Here is a 19449-nt window from a genome sequence, read left to right as displayed (position 1 = left end):
AGTATAATGGTGAAATAGTTCTACTATCTATGTAATTGTGCATCACATGTTCATAGGTGACATCACTATAAGGTTAAAGTAGTATAACCGGGCTGACAACAACCAGTTCATGTCATAGAGGGAGACAAGAAGGAGGGACCCGGGTGTTGTCTCTGCACTGTATGGTAAGTGATTGTCTTCATATACTCTTTATTTCTTATAGGAAGTGATTTTGTTTGTTTTTAAAGTGCAGAACTAACAGGGGTGGAACCCATAGACTTGTATAGCAACTACATTGTATCAGTGTTGGACTGGGGTACCTGGAACCCACCAGAGGAAATGATCCTTGGGGCCCACCAATATACAACCAGTAAGAAACGACATGCTGACCCGCTCCTTTCCTGGATTCATCTGTATCTGTGACAAATCCCTTGTGGTTTTTTCAGTTGAACTAAAACTCTCAGAATATCCAACCATCAGCACTGAAGGTCCAGCAATACATGTGTCTACAGTGGCAGTTATCAGAGAATTGTCTCTTTACTATACTACTACTCCCAGCATATCCTGAGGGCTGCAGACTGTCAAGACCGACATTACTGACCAATTTACCAATTGTCCTATTTACTGACCACTATTACCAATCATACCAGTTTACAGAAATATTACTGCCACACCATCACCATTACCATCACCACCATATTGTTACTAAACAAAGTATACCAAGACCAATAAAACACAGTACCGGATCACAGGTAACAAATATTAGCACTACATACTGACTAACACCACCACAGACATATCTCCGGCACCATCCTCCTCTCTCTACAAACTGCACATCTGTATTGGCCCCTTTACACCCTCATTTAGTGGGTAGCCCTGGCTCTATGTGATCCTCCTTATAAATGTCCCCCTGTATTATTCCTCTTATAAATGTCCCCCTGCATTATCCCCTTTATAAATGGCTCCTCTGTGTATTCCCTCTTATAGATGTCCCCCTGTATTATCCCCCTTAGAGATGCCCCCCTGTATTATCCCCCTTATAGATGTCCCCCTGTATTATCCCAATTATAGATGTTCGCCTGTATTACCCCCCTTATAGATGACTCCTCTGTTTATTCCCTCTTATAGATGCCCTCCCTGTATTATCCCCCTTATAGATCCCCCCCTGTATTATCCCCCTTATAGATGTCCCCCTGTATTATCCCCTTATAGATGTCCCCCTGTATTATCCCCTTATATATGCCCCCCCGTTATTATCCCCCTTATTGATGTCCCCCTGTATTATTCCCCTTTTAGATGCCCCTCAGTGTACAATTCATATAAAAGCTATAACATATAAGAATAGCAGCTAATAAAAGTCAATTCAAGCATGATAAAAAAGGAAAATAAATTAATTTTCACATCTGTGTCCAGAAGTTGTTTGCAGGTCATGGGGTTAGTAGACCTAACAATACAGAGAGTGACTAGGGTAATGGTATGTACTATAAGATGCTAGACAGCATGATGACTTTATGGAACACGTTATCTCTCAGAGTCTCTGGAATCTGCTGCCTGCGGCAACATGCTCTTCTCACCTCATGGCAGATACAGACTTGTCTCTACACTATGATAACCCTGTGTGATATGTAATAGTATTATCTTAATATCCTTCCATTATCTTAATAGCCTAACAGTCGCTTGCTATTCTGTATAGTCAGGGAGTCTTTTCAAGCAAAGCAAATCTTTTCAGGTTTCCAGCATGATGGTCCACCATTCCCTGAATATATATTTATATTTTTCCTATTGACGTGAGGGCATGTGCCTTGGGCGGCAGGAAGGACGAGGCGGCACTTCGGAGAGGAAAATAATTTTGTCTTTCTCATCTGTTGCTATCAAATAACCTAATGAATATGAAGAGCAGCAGGGGAGGAGGGAACAGAGCCTTATAGGTGAATTGCCTGGAGCTCCAGTGAGCAGCCGCTGACCTTTGCCACCAGCCTGCTCTAAAAGAACTTTAGACGGCAGCTAAACAGTATATCAGCACATAGATGATAAAATCCATTACTGTAACTGCAGAGAAGTGCACAACCTCTGTAGGTGTCATCTCAGTCTGTTGCTGTATAAGCTGTCTTCTCCACTGATGTTTGACACCCAAGTAATCTGCGAAGTAAGAAGTTCCAGGGATCCAGGCAGGTATGGTGTAGATATGTGAAGAGGGGCTTTAGTGTGTGGTTTGTGGCTTCAATATGTGACTATACTTACTTTATCGGAAAGTCTTGTGTTTTTCTAAACAGATGGCCACTACAAACACTAATAGCAGTATGTCATTGTATAGTTATACAGTGGAACACTTCAGTAGTATTTCCTTGATGTATATGCTTGGACACTCCATATTATGTACCCTTAAAGGGGTATTCCGGAAAAAATTTACTTTTTCCTTATTCACAGGATAGGGGAAAAGATTGCGGGGGGGGGGGGGGGGGGTGTCCAACCCTAACCCCCTGGCGATCTTCGTATCGGATCCCGCCAGCTCTGTTATGAATAGAGCTCTGGGTCCTGTGGATAGGGGAAAAGTAAATTTTTCCTGAAATACCCCTTTGAGGTAGGTGAGAAGCAAGGAAATATATCAAGCTGTCCTGCAGTTGAGGGGGCATATTGTAAAGTGGATATTCGGCTGAGAAAGAAATACTCACCCGTTTAAAGTGACTCTGTACCCCATCTAACCCCCCCCCCCCCCCCTTCCAAACCACTTGTACCTTTGGATAGCTGCTTTTAATCCAAGATCTGTCCTGGGGTCCGTTCGGCAGGTGATGCAGTTATTGTCCTCAAAAGCAACTCTTAGGCTATGTTCACACTACGTAAGTCTCCGGACGTAGGGCATTCCGTGAATAAGTGGCCGTAGTTTGCGTACAATGGAAAGTATACGATCTAAGAAATGAGCCAGACCGTTGTTTGAGGACAAAAATGCCGTAACTTACGCCCGTAGCGTAACATGCGGTCCCGTACGTAGTGGTGATTTCTTCAGTTTTGCTGCTTTTTGTGCCGATCCAAAAGGTTCTGTGGGGTGTCCGGGGCTAGGTGAAGCTTCCCAAGTAAAAGACCACTGTCAGATCGCTACGTAGGGCGCTCGGGAAGCGTAAGTAGACAGCGGGCGTAAGTTCATGCTTCATACGTAGCCGGCCGCAAGTAGTGTAAATCCCCGGCCGGAGTTTAACGCGTATGTCCGGCCGCGGAAATATGAGGCCGGACATATACGCAGTGTGAACATAGCCTTAGGGTACAAACACACACAGCATATACGCTGCGTATTTACTGCTGCGATACGCAGCAGATTAGATCTAAACAACTGAACACAGCATTAAATCTGCACCATCAAATCTGCTGCGTATCTGCTGCGTATACGGTGTGTGTTTGTACCCTTAAACTTGCAGCCCCATGCCCAATGGGAGTATCTGCGCCCTAACTTTGCAGCACCCCTCCGTCCCTCCTCCCCACCCTCTTCATCATTAGGAATGCCACTGAAACATTTTCTCCATGCTGAGCACTGCACAGGTGCTTAAAGATACAGCCCATGTTCAGTATTCACACAGCTGATGAATAGGAGGCAATCTGCCTGGAGCATTCCTAATGATGAGGAGGGTGGAGAGGAGGGACGGATGGGTGGTGCAAAGTTAGGGCACAGATACTCCCGTTTGGCACGGGACTGCAAGTTTAAAAGTTGTTTTTTAGCACAGTAACTGCATCACCTGCCGAACGGACCCCAGGACAGACCTTGGATTAAAAGCAGCTATCCAAAGGTACAAGTGGTTTGGGGGGGGGGGGGTCAGATTGTGGGTACAGATTCCCTTTAATCTCTGTAGCGTCCAGTACAACAGCTGAGCTATAGATTTAAAATGGAATGTATTCAAACTTCCTGGCTGATATAGTCCTGGAGGGGTCCCACTCTCAATCACTTGACTCCTGCACATGTCACAGAGCATGCCCACAGCAGTCTCCTATCACCTAGTTCTGGCAGATCCCTTATATTGTCCATGATTTGTATTATCAGTTTAGAAATTTACCTGTTTTCTTATGGATGTTTTTCTTGCCCTTTTTTCTAGCTCATCATGTTCTCCATGGATCCGGTCTCCATTCTTCTGTCTGTCGTGGTCTTCTTATTTGTAGTCAATTTTTTCAACAGCAAGAAAAATAAGTACCAAAATTTTCCTCCAGGACCTAAACCCTTACCCATCATTGGGACAATAAACCTGTTCAATACATCAAAACCCCACAAATCCCTTGTTCAGGTAAGAATTTTTTTGAATATAAGGCCTAAGTAGGAACAATGACTACCCTCCTTGGCATGCTCATAGCTGTTGTGTCTGGTCATGTTTATGCTATATGACCACCTTTCCATTGGAAAAACTTGTCCTTGATCCAATATGACAGCTTTAAAGATGGCGGACATGTCCCAGACATAGCCTAAGATAGGCTCCTCCTCCATTACTTGTCAGGATATTCAGATATGTCAGCTTTTCACCACAATATACAGAAATGCTTAAAGATGACTCAAAATGTGTGAAATAGATAGGATCCATCAGCTGATTGTTGGTTTAGGTTTGGACCTAAAATTGTTGGGCGCCGACCGTGCATCGCTACGTGTAATAGTGATGCATGGCCAATGGCTGATGATTGCTCAAACACTTGATACCTAATCTCTCCCCGCTCCCATTCAGGTGTTTGGGCAAGGGCTGCATGGACATCATTAACTATGTCCGTGCAGCCCTTGCTGCCCGATTATTGGGCTGTCTAATAGGTCCAGCAGATCGGTGCTCATTTACTAAAATGTTCAGTCCGTAGTCGGCCTGTGTAATAGGACCCTTGATGTAAAGGGATTATCCAACTTTAGAAAAACATGGACGATTTCCTCCAGAAACAGCACCATCATTGGGTGTGGGTTTTGTAGTTTGGTCCCATTGAAGGGAACAGGGTTGAATTGTAATACCATGTACAATCTGGAATAGGAGTGGCATTGTATTTTCTGTTTTTTTAAGTAGCTTTTTTTTTTTTTTTTTTTTTAAATTCTAGATAACCGCTTTAATCTCCAGACAGACACTGAACATACTGTATGTGGGTTAGGGATAGATAAGAGATGGATACATCTGTATTGGACGGGGTTCACAGAAAACATGGATATAGCCTTCCCAATGGAAGGACATTACGGAAGCACAAACAAGAAAACTATAAAGGCCTTCAGAAAGCTTCCAGCCACAATGATAGCAAATCAGCACTTTCCAATTGTGTTGTATGGGGGCCTCCTAAAACCATCGTCTAACCACCTAAATGCCACGTTTCTTAGTAACCACACCATGTAGGGTTTAAAATCAAGTTTAAAAAAAAATCTGAGTACAGGGCTGTGTTCTCTGACACAAGGTAGGGTACAGTATCATAAGACGTATTACGTGTTCCTGGTGGTTTTATAACATTTTTCCTCCTTAAGGATCCCTTTAAAGGTCAGTTCACACTGAGGAATCAGCGCAGAATTTCAGGGCTGATTACACGCCAAAAATTCTGCTTAAAAATATAGTGCAGCGCAAAATTCCATTGACTTCAATGGAATTTGCTCTCTGTAGTTCACACAACAGAATTTCCGTGCAGAATTTTCTGCGACGGATCCGTTTTCTGCCAGAAGAATTGACACATCAATTCTTCAGGTGGAATCCCATTGAAATTAATTGAACATTGATCTTCTGCTCTGAAATTTTTCTGCGCACAATTTTGCCAGAGAAATTTTTGGCCTGAACACTTTCCTTGCAGAATCCGCATAAATTCTGCTCAGAATTCTGCGAGAAGACTTTCCACCTGGAAAAATTTCCTAGCTGATTCAGTGCTGATTCCTCAGTGTGAACTGACATTTAGCGAGACAAACATTGAGCATTCAGCCTCTTATACTTCTTCATGATTTTAAGATTTTTTTTTAAGGATTGTTGTTGAACTTGGGGGGCATTGAAGGTACTGGGTTAGAAAATTAAAACTTCCCCAGTTCAGAGGGCTATTTGCATCAATTGAGTCTTACACATATGCATAGATGATCAGCTGCTATGTCCTAACAGTGTGGCCTCCTTTTTTGCCCTGTGCAATTTCTGGTTATAGGGTTTCTTGAAGGACTAGGTCTACCATGACAAGGCTACTTTAGTTTCACATCTGAAGGATGGCATTCATCTGCATGTTGTAGTGACTGTAGCAGACTTACTGCGTCCATTGTTGGAAAACCTGGTTTTGCGAATGTGCAGTTTCTGAAAATCAAGGAAGATATATTGAACTTTTGTAGCATGATTTGTATTACTACAGCACCACCTATTGGCAAATATTTGTACAAAAAAAAAAAGACATTTAATAAATAGTGAGTGCATCATCTGAAGTGCCTGATGTCTAATTTTTGGAGCAGTCATGTGCCCTTTAGAGCCCTCTGGATTGGAGAAGTTTTGCAAACTCTGCAGTTGTTGTACATGGTTAGTTGCCCACCATTGGCTGCCATAAGGAATTGTATACATCCTCGATAATATGGTTCAGCCTGTTTATAGAAATTTTATGGGGTGCTCTATAAGCTCTCATTTTTTTTTCTTTCCAATTTGTTTTTTTACTTTTAGTTATCAAAAAAGTTTGGCACAGTATTCAGTGTCCAGGTTGGACAGGAGAAGATGGTTATCCTGTGTGGTTATGAAACGGTGAAAGATGCTCTTGTGAACTATGGGGAGGAATTTTCTGGAAGACCAGATCAACCGATAACCAAAATAATGTCTGCTAACAATGGTAAACATTAATTCATCTAGTTAATTGTACTTAAATCGGTCAATATAGATATTGGGACTATTGGATATTTTGGTTGGTTATAAGTGAAAAATTTTCCCTGCTAATCCCATGTGTGTGAAGAAGCAGATGGTTTGTTGCACAGCGGTGGGTATTAGGGCTGTAAATTCCTTAAGTGCAGCTGTTGATTATGATTGCAAGATTAGATCGAGGGGTGGAGCAAGATGGGGGAAAGATGATTACTTCTATTTTGTCCATGTTGAATTTCAGAAACTGGGAGGAGAAGAAGGAAGATAAAGCTGATAGACATTTTGGGTTTCTGGCTAGCCGAAAGTTGACATATAAACCAGAGAGGTAGATTTGAGTGTCATCGGCAAAGAGGTGGTACTTGAAGCCTTGGGAGTCTATGATGTGTCCCAGGCCAAAAGCATAGATGGAGAAAAGGAGAGGCCTTATGACTGTGAGGGGGCAAGGAGAGTAGGTGGGAGACACTAAAAGTGCAGTTAGAGAGGTAAGATGAGATCCAGGAGAGGGCCAAGACGATGACACCAGGGGATGAAAGAGCTTGTAGAAGGAGAGAACGGTCAACTATGTTAAAAAGCAGAAGATACTGGAGGTCAAGAAGAAGGATCGCAGAGTATTGGTGTGAGGCTTTGGCAGTTACCAGGTCATTGACCACTTTGAGGACAGTTTCTGTAGAGTGGTGAGGATGGAAGCCAGATTACAGGGGGTCAAAGAGCAAGTTAGATGAGAAGTATGTGGACAGTCCAAAGTAGGCATGTTTTTCAAGGAGTTTCAAGGCAAATGGGAGAAGTAAAATTGAGTCTGTACCTGGACAAAGAGGCATGTTTTTATGAAAAGGGGAAAGATGTCAGAAGTAAGTGATAGACTGGGTCCAGGAGTACCTGCAACCCTACCCCCCCCCCCCCCCCCCTTCTTTTTAATTTTATAGTACCAACTGATTTCAAGGCATTTTACATAGTTTGTTAATAATGTCCCCTGTCCCAATTAGGGCTCACAAACCAATAGCTGTATGTTTGGGTGTGGGAGGAAACATACAAACTCTTTGCAGATGTTGACCTTGGTGGGATTTGAACCCAGTGCTGCAAGGCTACAGTGCTAACCACAAAGCCACCATGCTGCCCATTGCTGTCAATATTTTTACCCCAGACTAATAGTGGGTACAAAGCAAGGAAGAAAATACTTCAAAAATATTTTTACCATATCATTCCTAGCTGTCTTCTCCACTACTGGATTTGGTTAAAATACAAATAAAAATGCAGTTTGAACAGAGTGGTCATGGCAAAGATCGAGGTTCACCATTGTAGAATATGGGTGCAGCATGAGATATGATTTTCTACAGTATGTCTGCATGCTGATCTTGAATGTACTTACTTTTTTCAGGTGTTCTCTTTTCTTATGGCGATAACTGGAAAGTGATGAGAAAATTCACTCTATCCACATTAAGAGATTTTGGGATGGGAAAGAAGACCATAGAAAATAAAATCGCTGAGGAATGTGAAAATTTGATAAAGGCAATGAAATCTTATGGGGGTAAGGTCATTTGGGCCAACTGGGCTGATTTGGTTCCCTAGAGCACTGTATAAAGCTCCTGTACAGCTCGCAGCACAAATCGCCCGTGGCTGCAGCAGCTTTTTATCAGAGAAAATTAAGTTTAACACAGTTTTCACACAATGCATTGAACAATGCCCGTTGTTTGGCACTCAAAACCATGGTTGTTGTTCAATATATTATGTAAAAACAGTGGCCATTGTTCCATTGACTTCAATGCATTTAATTAACTCCTAGACGACCCTGGACATATAGTTACGTTATGGATGTCTGTCACCAGACGACCCTGGATGTGACTACGACTTGGGTCTCTAAGGAGCTATGAAGAGCGGAGGGCGCTTTGTAGCAGGTGGGGGCCTTCAACGTTAATGACAGGCTGCACCAATCGCGCTGCAGCCTGTCATTAACCCCTTAAAGGAAAAGTCCGGAGAAAATTTTCATTAAAGTATTGTATTGCCCCCCAAATGTTATAATAATTACCAATATACACTTATTATGGGAAATGCACATGCCATCCTCCTCTCCAGCAGCCACAGCCCGGACAGCTCTGGGAGACGGGTCGTGACACCACCATTTTATCCAGGAAGTGAAGCCTTGATGCAGTAGTAAGTGCAGGGGGAAAGCACTTTACGTGCATTTCCTGTAATAAGTGTATATTGGTAATTTGTATAACTTTTGGGGGACAATACAATACTTTAACAAAAGTTTTCGCCAGACTTCTTTGCTTAGGGTTATTAACGCCCTATGGTGAAAACTACTGGCACCAACATCCTTTATGCTTTGCACTTTCTTGATCATAATGTTATTTTTTAGGGAAACCCTTTGATAACCAGGCCATTATAAACACTGCTGTAGCCAACATAATCGTGTCCATATTGCTGGATCATAGATTTGAATACGATGACCCCAAAGTACTGAAGCTTATGACGTTGATTAATGAAAATATCCGGATCATAGAAAGTCCTATGGTTAGGGTAAGTGTCTCCAAACATGGTATTAGATTTGTTTTTTTTTAAATCAGATAGTTTTTATTAAACAGTTTGTCAATTTTACAACAACAACCCCACCCCCCCTCCCTCCCTCTCCCTCCCTCCCTCCCTCTCCCTCCCTCTCCCTCCCTCTCCCTCCCACAACCTCCCACAACATTTCCCATTCCCCCACCCCATAGGACAACATGTCCTTGCATCATCCCTTTATGTGTTAGCAAAAGAACCGCAACAGTATAAAACTATACAATGTATATATAAAACCAAATGTTCTATTGCACATCAAATTCTTAGTAAGTAAGTTCCCACAGACAGGGGGTCCCATTCATACATTCCATTCACACCAACACACACTCTAGCACATTCACATTGTGCATCCCTATTTATAGGGTCGCTCTAGCAGCCCTGCGGCCGCGGTCTGTATGTTGGGCAGCTATCAGCAGAAAAGCTTCCATAGGGTTGCGCTTCAGAAAGTGGGACGGCAGACCAGGAGTGTCCACCCACGGGCCCCATATGGCCTCATATTTCTTCATGGCCTTTCTTTTTTTATATATCCCTTTCTCCAACCTTATCATATGATTTATTTTATTGGTCAATTCAGCCACAGTAGGGGGTTCAGCTTGCAACCAGTGCTGGGCAATCAATTTGCGGGCCTGATACAATATCCTGCATATTGCCAGCTCAGCTCCAGTGGGTTCAGCTGACTCATTCACCAACCCCAAAATGCACTGCATAGGCTCAAGGGGCACTGTAATATGATACACCTTCTTAATCAAGGCAAGAACTTCTCTCCAGTATCTCTCCAGTTCTGTACAGCTCCACATAATATGAATCATGTGGGCTCCTTCCATTTGGCATCTGGGGCATTTAGAGTCAGCCCTCAGGCCTACATCATACAAAAATTTCGGAGTGCGATAGGCGTCAGGGCCAGAATAGCGGACCACTGCTCCTCTGTAATAGTGCCCACGTCTGCCTCCCATTTAGCCTTCACCGTTAAGGGTTTGGTAGCATGAAATGCAGACAGTAGACGTTGATAGATAAATGATATAAGACTCCTTGAGTCCTCTGCATTCAGCACCGAACGGACAGTGGCACAAGTCGCAATCAGCGGGGGTGTGACAAATTGAGCTTCAATGGCATGTCGCAACTGCAGATATCTATAGAACATTACTTGTGGTATCTGAAATTCTTCCTGCAGCATCACGAATGACTTAAAGACACCTTCCTTATATAGCTGTGACACTCTGCATACACCTCTGCTTTCCCACTCACCTCTCCCTTCTAGCAAATACAAATGTTGCAAGTCTGGATTGTTCCACAAAGGTGTATATTCAGTACACCCCCCATATCCAAGAAGTTGCTTCACCTTTCTCCACACTGTACACAACATTGGAGTGATAATCGGGACATCCGGCGGCCTGGTCTGCGCCGCTATTTCCAAAAGATGAATGGGCAACATTCCCCCAGACACACATTGGAGTAACCTCCCATTCGGTCCCAGTATGTCCAGCGCGTCCCATCCCCTCATCTGCTGAAGTTGTGCGGCCAAATAGTATAAATACGGGTTTGGTGCTGCTAGTCCACCGTCTTCCTTCCCCCTCTGCAATGTATCTAACCTAATCCTTGCACTCCGACCATCCCAGATTAGCTCTCTAAAAAGTCATTGGATTTTCTTGAAATATATGTGAGGTACTCATACAGGAGCATTATGAAGGATATATAAAAATTGTGGCATAAGGATCATCTTGGCAAGGTTTGCCCTGCCAACCAAGGAGAGAGGCAGTTTTCTCCATACCTTTACCTTCACTTGTGCCCTGATCAGTAGAGGAGCCAGATTCAGCGCCAGATATTTAGAAAGATTGGGATGTATTTGGATACCCAGGTATTTAAATTGCTGCACTACCGGAATACAATGCGTCCGTAACAAAGGCAGATCAGGAAGGGGGTCCAACGGCAAGAGCACTGATTTATTCCAGTTAATAAGGAGCCCGGAATATCTCCCAAAGCCCTCAAGCATATCCATTATAACTGGCAGGGATGCCGCCACGTTACCAACAAACAACAGCATGTCGTATGCATATAGTGCAATACGGTCCTCCAGCAGCCCATGTTTAAATCCCATTATATTAGGGGAGGCCCTAACCATTGCAGCTAATGGCTCAATGACCAGGGCAAACAGAAAAGGCGACAAGGGACAGCCCTGTCTGGTCCCCCTGGCCAGCGGGAAAGCTTCAGAGAGTAGGCCATTGACCCTAAGTCGGGCCATAGGCATAGTATAAAGAAGACGAATCCATCCAAGATATTTAGGGCCAAACCCCATCTGCGCCAGCACACACCACAAGTATCTCCACTCGACGCTGTCAAAAGCCTTGGCAGCGTCGAGTGAGAGAATAGCCTTAGCCCCACCCCCCACCCTCCCCAGGAGCCTGCATGTTAAGATATAACCTTCTAATGTTATCAGCTGTAGATTTTCCAGGCATAAACCCAGTTTGGTTAGGGTGAATTAGATGAGAAATAATGGTGAGAAGTCTATTCGCCAGTACCTTAGCTATCAATTTAATATCAGTACATAGCAAATAAATGGGCCTATATGATCCCTTCTGCATGTTATTCTGCCCTGGTTTGGGAATAAGGACCACTACCGCCTCCGCCATGGACCCCAGTAATCTGCCCTCATCAAATGCCGCATTGAATGTAGATAATAGTGTCGGCAACAGGATCTCACCGTACTGTTTAAAGAACTCAGCCGGCAGCCCATCAACACCAGGAGATTTTTCATTCGGGAAATCTTTTAGCGCCTCCTCCAACTCCTCCACTGCCAGGGGACGATCCAGTTCCTCTCTCTGTGCTGCAGTCAGCCTACGAAGTTGAATAGAACAGACATACGCAGTTAGCTCATCCTCTCCACAGTCAAGTTTAGATGCATATGTGTCTTTATAGAAAGAGACCATCTGCGCTAGGATATCCTCATCCGCTGTCGCTATCAGGCCAGTATCCGTTTGTAGCTGGGCTATAAAAGAAGGTCCTCTCTGGGCCGAGGCCACCCTCGCCAACAATCTCCCAGTACTTTCCCCACTCTCAAAATACCTAAGCTGCTGAAAGAACCGCTTGTCATCAGCAGTATGCTCCAAATGATCATTATACATATCCTGAGCAGCTAACCATTGCTTTTTGGACTCCTCAGACGGACGTTCCACATACCCCCGTTCAGTACTGTATATTCTAATCTAGATTGCATCATGTTGTGGATTTCTTTCGTTTTGGACTTACGCTTACTTATAGCTTTAATCAGGACACCTCGCAGATATTTTTTAGCGGCCGTACCATCATTAACCTCCATAAAGAAGGCAATCTCAGCAGGGATGGGAGGGACAGGCTGAATCAGCTGGAGCCAGAAGGGGTTGAAACGCCAGGGCGCCCGTAAGGAGCCTGGACGATTCCCACAACACAGTGTGACCTTTAACGGGGAGTGATCAGAGAGCAGTCTATGCAGATATTCTACCGCCACCACCATAGCACGCATAAGGCTATTGCCTATCGCCAGGTCTATTCGGGACAGGGTACCATGAGAAGCTGAGTAACAAGAGAATTGGTGCTGTGTCGGATTACGTAGCCTCCATAGATCAAGCCAGCCTCACTCAGTAATTTACACATCCCCGTTGGGGCAGCAGGAGAGGCCGCAGCCCCTTGTACAAATCTGTCTAGATGTATGTCCATGGTATTATTAAAGTCTCCTACAATCAGCGTGGGCAGGTCAGGGCAAGAAGAGAGGAAGGACAGTATCTTATATAGCACTGCATGCGTATATGGTGGTGGGATATATATCGCCACTATAATACATCTAAGATGATATACTTCACAGTGAAGGCAGACATATCTCCCCTCCGGATCTACCAGGGACTTAAGTTCTTTATACAATACATTCTTGTGTATGAGTACACTCACACCCCCCGCTTTACCCACCCACCATTTGTCCAAGACACACTGAGTCTCTTTAATAAGATGCGTCTCAGAGAGACAAATAATGGCAGGTTGAAGGTGCTTGAGAGAGTCAAACACCGCCAACCTTTTAACAGGAGCTCCCAACCCTCTCACATTCCATGCCACTACATTCAGTTCAACCGCCATTGCAAAAGTAATAAAAGATTGTACTCCGCAGCACAGCCATCGCTGCAGGAGGAGGAAAGTGCCATCCACGCAAACACAAACCTTCATTCCACACACTCACACATGAGGCCCCCTGCCTGTCACACACAACAAGAAACTGTAAACATGTCCGCAATTTGCGGGTAATGGGGGTAAAACAGATGACCCCACAAAGGAGCAGTAAAGAAACCGCTGTAGATAACCACATTATAAGCTTATTCCAGTTTACGCTGGGCTCCCAATCAAGTGCAGGCCCTACCATTACACAAAGAAGAAAGGAATAACCACATCACAAGGGGAGTCGGGGAGACAGGGATAGCTGAGAAGGCAAAAAGAAAAGGATAGAGTAGATTCATAGAACGTCTCCCCCCTCTATACTTATATATCACGGTGGAAGGGAGCTCCCCTCCACAGCAGTCACAGAAAACATTCAACACCTATAGCTACCGACAAAGGGAAGGGGAGACAGGGATAGCTGAAAAGGCAAAAAGAAGAAATACAGTAGATATATAGAGCGTCTCCCCCCTCTATACCTAGCGTAGTGAAGGTGAGCTCCCCTCCGTGGATGTTACAGAAGACATTGAACACTTATAGCCACAAAGGGAAGGGGAGACAGGGATAGAGGAGAAGCAAACATCCACACACAGAAGGGGCAGGGCCTCAGGCAGCCATATATATGTAGAGTGACCAAGAGGCCCCTGCCACTCTTAGGCAATAGAGATAAAAGTTACACAATCATCAGTCATATAAAAGGGGCAACTCCGGCCAACTAAAAATGAGGTAAACAGATGAACAAGTCACATCAATAGCCATATAAGTCGGGAATAACAGCAACCAGCCGAACCAAAAAGAACTTCAGTGCCAGCAGAGAAGGCTAAGAGGCACTTAGCAGAGACCACGATGATCCCGTAACAAGCAGCAGATATAGATGTATGATCCTAGTCCGGGCTGCGCCTATTCACTCTGCGAAGGCGTTCCTCATTTTCATCCAGCCAGGACAGAGCTGCAGCAGGTTCCTCAAAAATATGTGTAGATCCCAGTGCTGCCACATGCAGCCGGGCCGGGTATAGCATAGAGTAGGGAACATCCAGAGATCTCAGTCTCTTCTTTATGTCCATGTATTTAGCTCTTCTCTTCTGGACTTCCGCTGAGAAGTCGGGAAAAATGGAAATGTTACGGCCATCAATGCTAATACGTTCCTAATCTCTGGCTTTGCGTAAGATAATATCTCGGTCTTGATAATGCAGGATTCTAACCAGTACAGCTCTCGGTGGAGCCCCAGGTGGTAGTAGGCGGGATGGCACCCTATGCTCCCTTTCCACGGCAAACAAGGGGGTCAGGGTATCTTTGCCAAAAGTATCAAGGAGCCATGATTCAAAATAGTCACTGGGATTTCTCTCTTCCACCTTCTCAGGGACCCCAATAAGGCGGACATTGTTTCGCCTCAGGCGGTTTTCTATGTCGTCCGCTTTTGCCGCCAATACCGACAAATTAGTGGCTACTCTTTTCATATCTCTCTTCATAGGAGAAACCTGGTCCTCCAGGTCTCCTACTCTGCCCTCCACCGCCCCCATGCGCTCAGATACCTTCTGCATATCATGTCTCAGCAAGTTAATCTCCTCTCTCATGCCTCCCATAAGTTGCGTTAGGTGATGGTTGCCCTTAGAGATCGCCACAAGGACGTCCTGTATAGTCGGTGCCAGCGTTTCAATCCGGGAGCTTTCCCCTCCACTCTCCTCTGCGCCGCTCTCACCTCTTCTCACCGAGCCGGGCGCCATCTTGGATACCGGGGGGCCCTCGGTCACAGGCCCGTCGCCAGCCCCAGGTGCAAGCCAGTCCTGCTGCGCTGCCCCCAGGTCACTCCAGTCCTCTGTAGGGGTCGCCGAGTTGGAGGCACGGACATAGCAGCGGAGCTGCGTAGATATGTCCGCCGGCGGATCGCGCGGCAAAGATGGCGCCTTTTGAGTAGGCCCGAGCACCGAGCCACCTTTACCCGGCTTATCTTTAGTGGGTCCTTTCTGTTTGTGGGTCATATCGCCAGCCACCGTCTCTCTGTATCCCTCCAGCAGTATGCTGATGTTTAGGAGGCAAGGAATGGTAGGATGCCCAGGATATATGCAGGATTATTGGGAGGAGCTCCACACAGCACGTCTGCTCACATTGCAGGCTAAGCCACGCCCCCATGGTATTAGATTTGTAGCTGGAAGGTTTCGGGCCCCATTGTAAACTTGCTTTGTGAAACAGAGCTTTCCTTTCAGATGTACTAGAATTGGGGGTCATTCTTGCTAAGCATTCCCTTGGATTGTAAGATAGACAGGACTAATTCTGTAACCCAAGGACCAACAAAAAACTAAATCTTTTCCTAAGCATTGTACTATATAAAGTCCTGTCCTGCCAACAGGGGTTGCTTCTAGTACTGTGCAAATCTCAGAATTATGACCCTTACTGTCATAGGAGGCAGGCACTTCAGGTCTGCAGCCTATGAGTTGAGTGATACAATCCCCTCATTGGCAGACACAATGATATATAAAAGCACTATAACTACCTAGAGGTGCACAGCAGATGACAATATTATATAGGTGCACATCTGGGGACAATATTACTATATAGGTGCACATCTGGGGACAATATTACTATATAGGGGCACAGCAAAGGCTACTATTACTATATGGGGGGCACAGCAGAAGACACTAGTACTATATGGGGGCACAGCAGGTGACATTATACTACATGGAAGCACAGCAGGGGACAATATTACCATATAGAGGGCACATCAATATTATAAATTTAAGGGAGCACAGGGAGCATTATTGTGAGTACACTATTTGGTAGTACATTTAGTCTGAATTGCCCAAGAGTGCAGCCAGTAACTTTTGAAATTTCTGGGATCATATAAAAGTGACAGTAACAATAAGATTGTAACACACATGTTTTTGTATGAAGCTGTATAACAGTTATCCCGCTCTCATCGGCTGGTTACCTGGGAGCCACAGAAAACTGGCTGAAAACAACAGAGAAATGCAGGACTTTGTGATGGCCACATTTGTGCATCAAGGGGATTTTGACGTGAACAATCAGAGGAGTTTCATTGATGCTTTCCTGGCTAAACAACAAGAGGTAAATGTTACATTGTGGTTTTACAGGGCCATACATGCCTAATTCCACCTACATTGGCTACTGATAGCTACTGTCATTCGCCATTTATGGAGCTGGATAACTCCATAATTTTAAAGGGGTACTCGGGGCTAAAGGGCTCTTTTGGCTATGGCCGGGGAGGAGTTAGATGAGGCCAACGACGTCCACTTACCTCCCCAGTTCCAGCGCCGGGTCCCGGATTGCAGCACGGACCGGAGCGGGGAGCTAAGTGGACGTCGTTGCCCTCATCCACCTTCTCCCCAGCCCTAGCCAGAAAAGCCCCCTAGCCCGGAGTACCCCTTCAAGTGAACATCTTCTAAGGAGTAACTATAGTACACTGTATGAAATTAGCCCAACCTACTCTCACAACCCTACGTTTTTTGTTTTTTTTTACTTAGCCACAGCTTCTTCAGGGGTGGTCAAATGTGCATTTAGCAGCAGATGAAACACCAATGACAGTCATGAATAATTTTCAGTCATGAAAAAGTTTTTTTTTTGTATCCCTATAATTATATAGTATCTTATTGATGTCTTACACATTGGTCTGTATAGTTAAGGGCTAATAACCACAAATATTGTTTTATATTATTAAGGGGAAATCTGAATCTGAGTTATATTTTCATAACAAAAACCTGAGCGTATTGATGACCGACCTATTCACTGCTGGGATGGAGACCACCTCAACCACTCTGCGGTGGGGATTACTATTAATGATGAAATATCCTGAAGTACAAAGTAAGAATAAAAAAAAAATCTGATTCCTAACAAAGAAATAGTAAAAGAATTTAGTTTCTCCTAGTAAAACATCAGCCCACTAGGCAAGCTCCTAGCAAAATTTTGATGAACTCATCTCTTTTGAAAGATTCATAGTATATAGTGTATTTTTACAGATTTTTTCTTTGTCTTCTAGCCATCATGCACTCCACCAGATTTACTTAGAGGCGCACATCTTAGTAAATCTGACAGATCTGTACCTGCTCCATGGCAGTAGCAGACATCTATACCTGCTCTGAAGGAAGTGTAGATTTTTGCCATGATCAGAGAGAAAATATATGATTGATAAGTGGCACCATAATGGGCACCGCAGTTACCCCAGATTCCAGAATAATGCAATATATATTGGTTGGTGGCTTTGTTCTATCAGAAAAAAAATCTTTTACTTTGCTCATATGCGTTGTTCACAAAAGTTACCATTTGGAGTATTATTGAGTATCTAATGTTTTCCTTTTTAGGTTATGAAAACATTGTTTTGAAATATCTTCTTTTTCTATACAGGAAAAGTTCAAAATGAGATTGAAAATATTATTGGATCTGCTCAACCACAAGCAGAACATAGGAAACAAATGCCATATACTGATGCCGTTATTCAAGAGATCCAAAGATTTGGTGATATCTTACCTGGAAACCTCCCACATGCAGCAATTAGAGACACAACCTTCAGGGGCTATTTAATTCCAAAGGTGATTAGAAATAGAGTACTTTATTAGATAGCATGTCCATATGGTCCAACTTGGTAGTAATTATCCAATGCTGAATGGGGTTTCAGCAAGCACATGTTATTAAATCAGCTGTAAATCATCGAAAAGCCCAGCAGTGTTTCATTACCCTACAGTGCCTCCACTGGAGAAGTAAAGCATTGCATGTTTCCCATAAAGATTAATATGTGATGCCCTTTGTAGTCACTTCTTCTTATGAGATCTATTTGCCTTGACACTTACAATATATTTTTTATTCTAGGGCACACTTGTTATCCCAATGCTGTACTCTGTGCTTAAGGATGAAACCTGCTTTGAAAAGCCAGAAGAGTTTTATCCAGAACATTTTCTTGATTCGAAAGGGAATTTTAAAACTAACAAGGCCTTCATACCGTTCTCACTAGGTAAGAGGGATAGAGATTGACATCCAATGCAGATGAAATTATCTTGTTAATATAAAATATGAAATGATATTGTAATGTGAATGTTTCTCTAAACCTATTAATGCAGCAGTGCAGCAGTGGCGGGGGAATGGGACAGGTAAGTATACCCTACCTACATGTCCCTCACAGCCAAGCAGCCTGACCAAGTATTCATTTTTCCCGTACAACCTCTTTAAGCCCACCCTAATGACCCTAGTGCTGCTTCTGGGCCACCTATACCTACATACCTGTTAGTTATTCTTGAAGGCTGAGCTTTATACCTTTTAATTCTATTTTATCCAGGTAAGAGAAGTTGTGCCGGAGAAAACTTGGCAAAAATTGAACTCTTCCTGTTCTTCACCACCCTGCTACAGAACTTCACATTTCAGGTCCCACCAGGCGCTGAGCTGGACCTTAACCCTGCCCGTGGGTTCACTAATGCCCCATTACCCCATGAAATCTGTGCAATCCCTCGGAGATGATGTCTATCTAAGACTATGACAAAGTCGGGGGTCGGGGGGGGGGGGGGGGATTTGGTCGGGGGCAGAGTAGTATTGTTTTCTTGTTAAATTTCAAAGATAAGATTTTTTTTATTATTCTGTAGCTATATTGAATAAATATTTTTATGGTATTATAATTCTATGTATAATATTAATTTCTCACTGTGGGATTGCAGAAATAAAAATGTTATATTTTAGATGACAGCCCAAGTCTTGAATGACATTTCATAATACAACATCATTTAAAGGGGTTGTCTGGTTTAAATCTTTTTCTCTCCATTCTCTCCCTGTCCCTGGGTTATACATGACTCACATGTGCTTCTGGTACCAGTCCTGGCGTTTTCCTGTACTTTTCATCCCTTCCCTGCAGCCCAGGAAGTCATGTAGTTCTAAAATTTTCAATTACTGTTGACACTACTAACTTACAGGGCGCCATTTTGTGCCAATACCTCACATAGTGACTTCC

General features: G+C 43.9%; 1 protein-coding gene across 2 annotated transcripts; it reads left to right on the top strand.

Moving 5' to 3' along the window:
• Nucleotides 1–122: 122 nt before the first annotated feature.
• On the top strand, nucleotides 123–18980 carry LOC138796025 (cytochrome P450 2C5-like). 2 transcript variants are annotated; one of them, XM_069975897.1, is made up of 10 exons: nucleotides 123–164; nucleotides 4059–4244; nucleotides 6588–6750; nucleotides 8152–8301; nucleotides 9133–9293; nucleotides 16395–16568; nucleotides 17180–17321; nucleotides 17862–18046; nucleotides 18324–18465; nucleotides 18787–18980. In XM_069975897.1, the coding sequence occupies exons 1-10, from the start codon at nucleotides 162–164 to the stop codon at nucleotides 18963–18965; spliced, it is 1485 nt and encodes a 494-aa protein (XP_069831998.1). In that variant the 5' UTR covers nucleotides 123–161; the 3' UTR covers nucleotides 18966–18980. The 2 variants fall into 2 exon arrangements, with proteins under 2 accessions (XP_069831998.1, XP_069831999.1); XM_069975898.1 differs by lacking the exon at nucleotides 123–164 and adding an exon at nucleotides 2039–2151.
• The last annotated feature ends 469 nt before the right edge of the window (nucleotides 18981–19449 follow it).

The sequence above is a fragment of the Dendropsophus ebraccatus genome, chromosome 6, assembly GCF_027789765.1.
Source record: "Dendropsophus ebraccatus isolate aDenEbr1 chromosome 6, aDenEbr1.pat, whole genome shotgun sequence".
Lineage (NCBI taxonomy): Eukaryota > Metazoa > Chordata > Amphibia > Anura > Hylidae > Dendropsophus > Dendropsophus ebraccatus.
The sequence above is the reverse complement of the archived record's forward strand: the minus strand, read 5'-3'. Positions and strand labels throughout refer to the sequence as shown.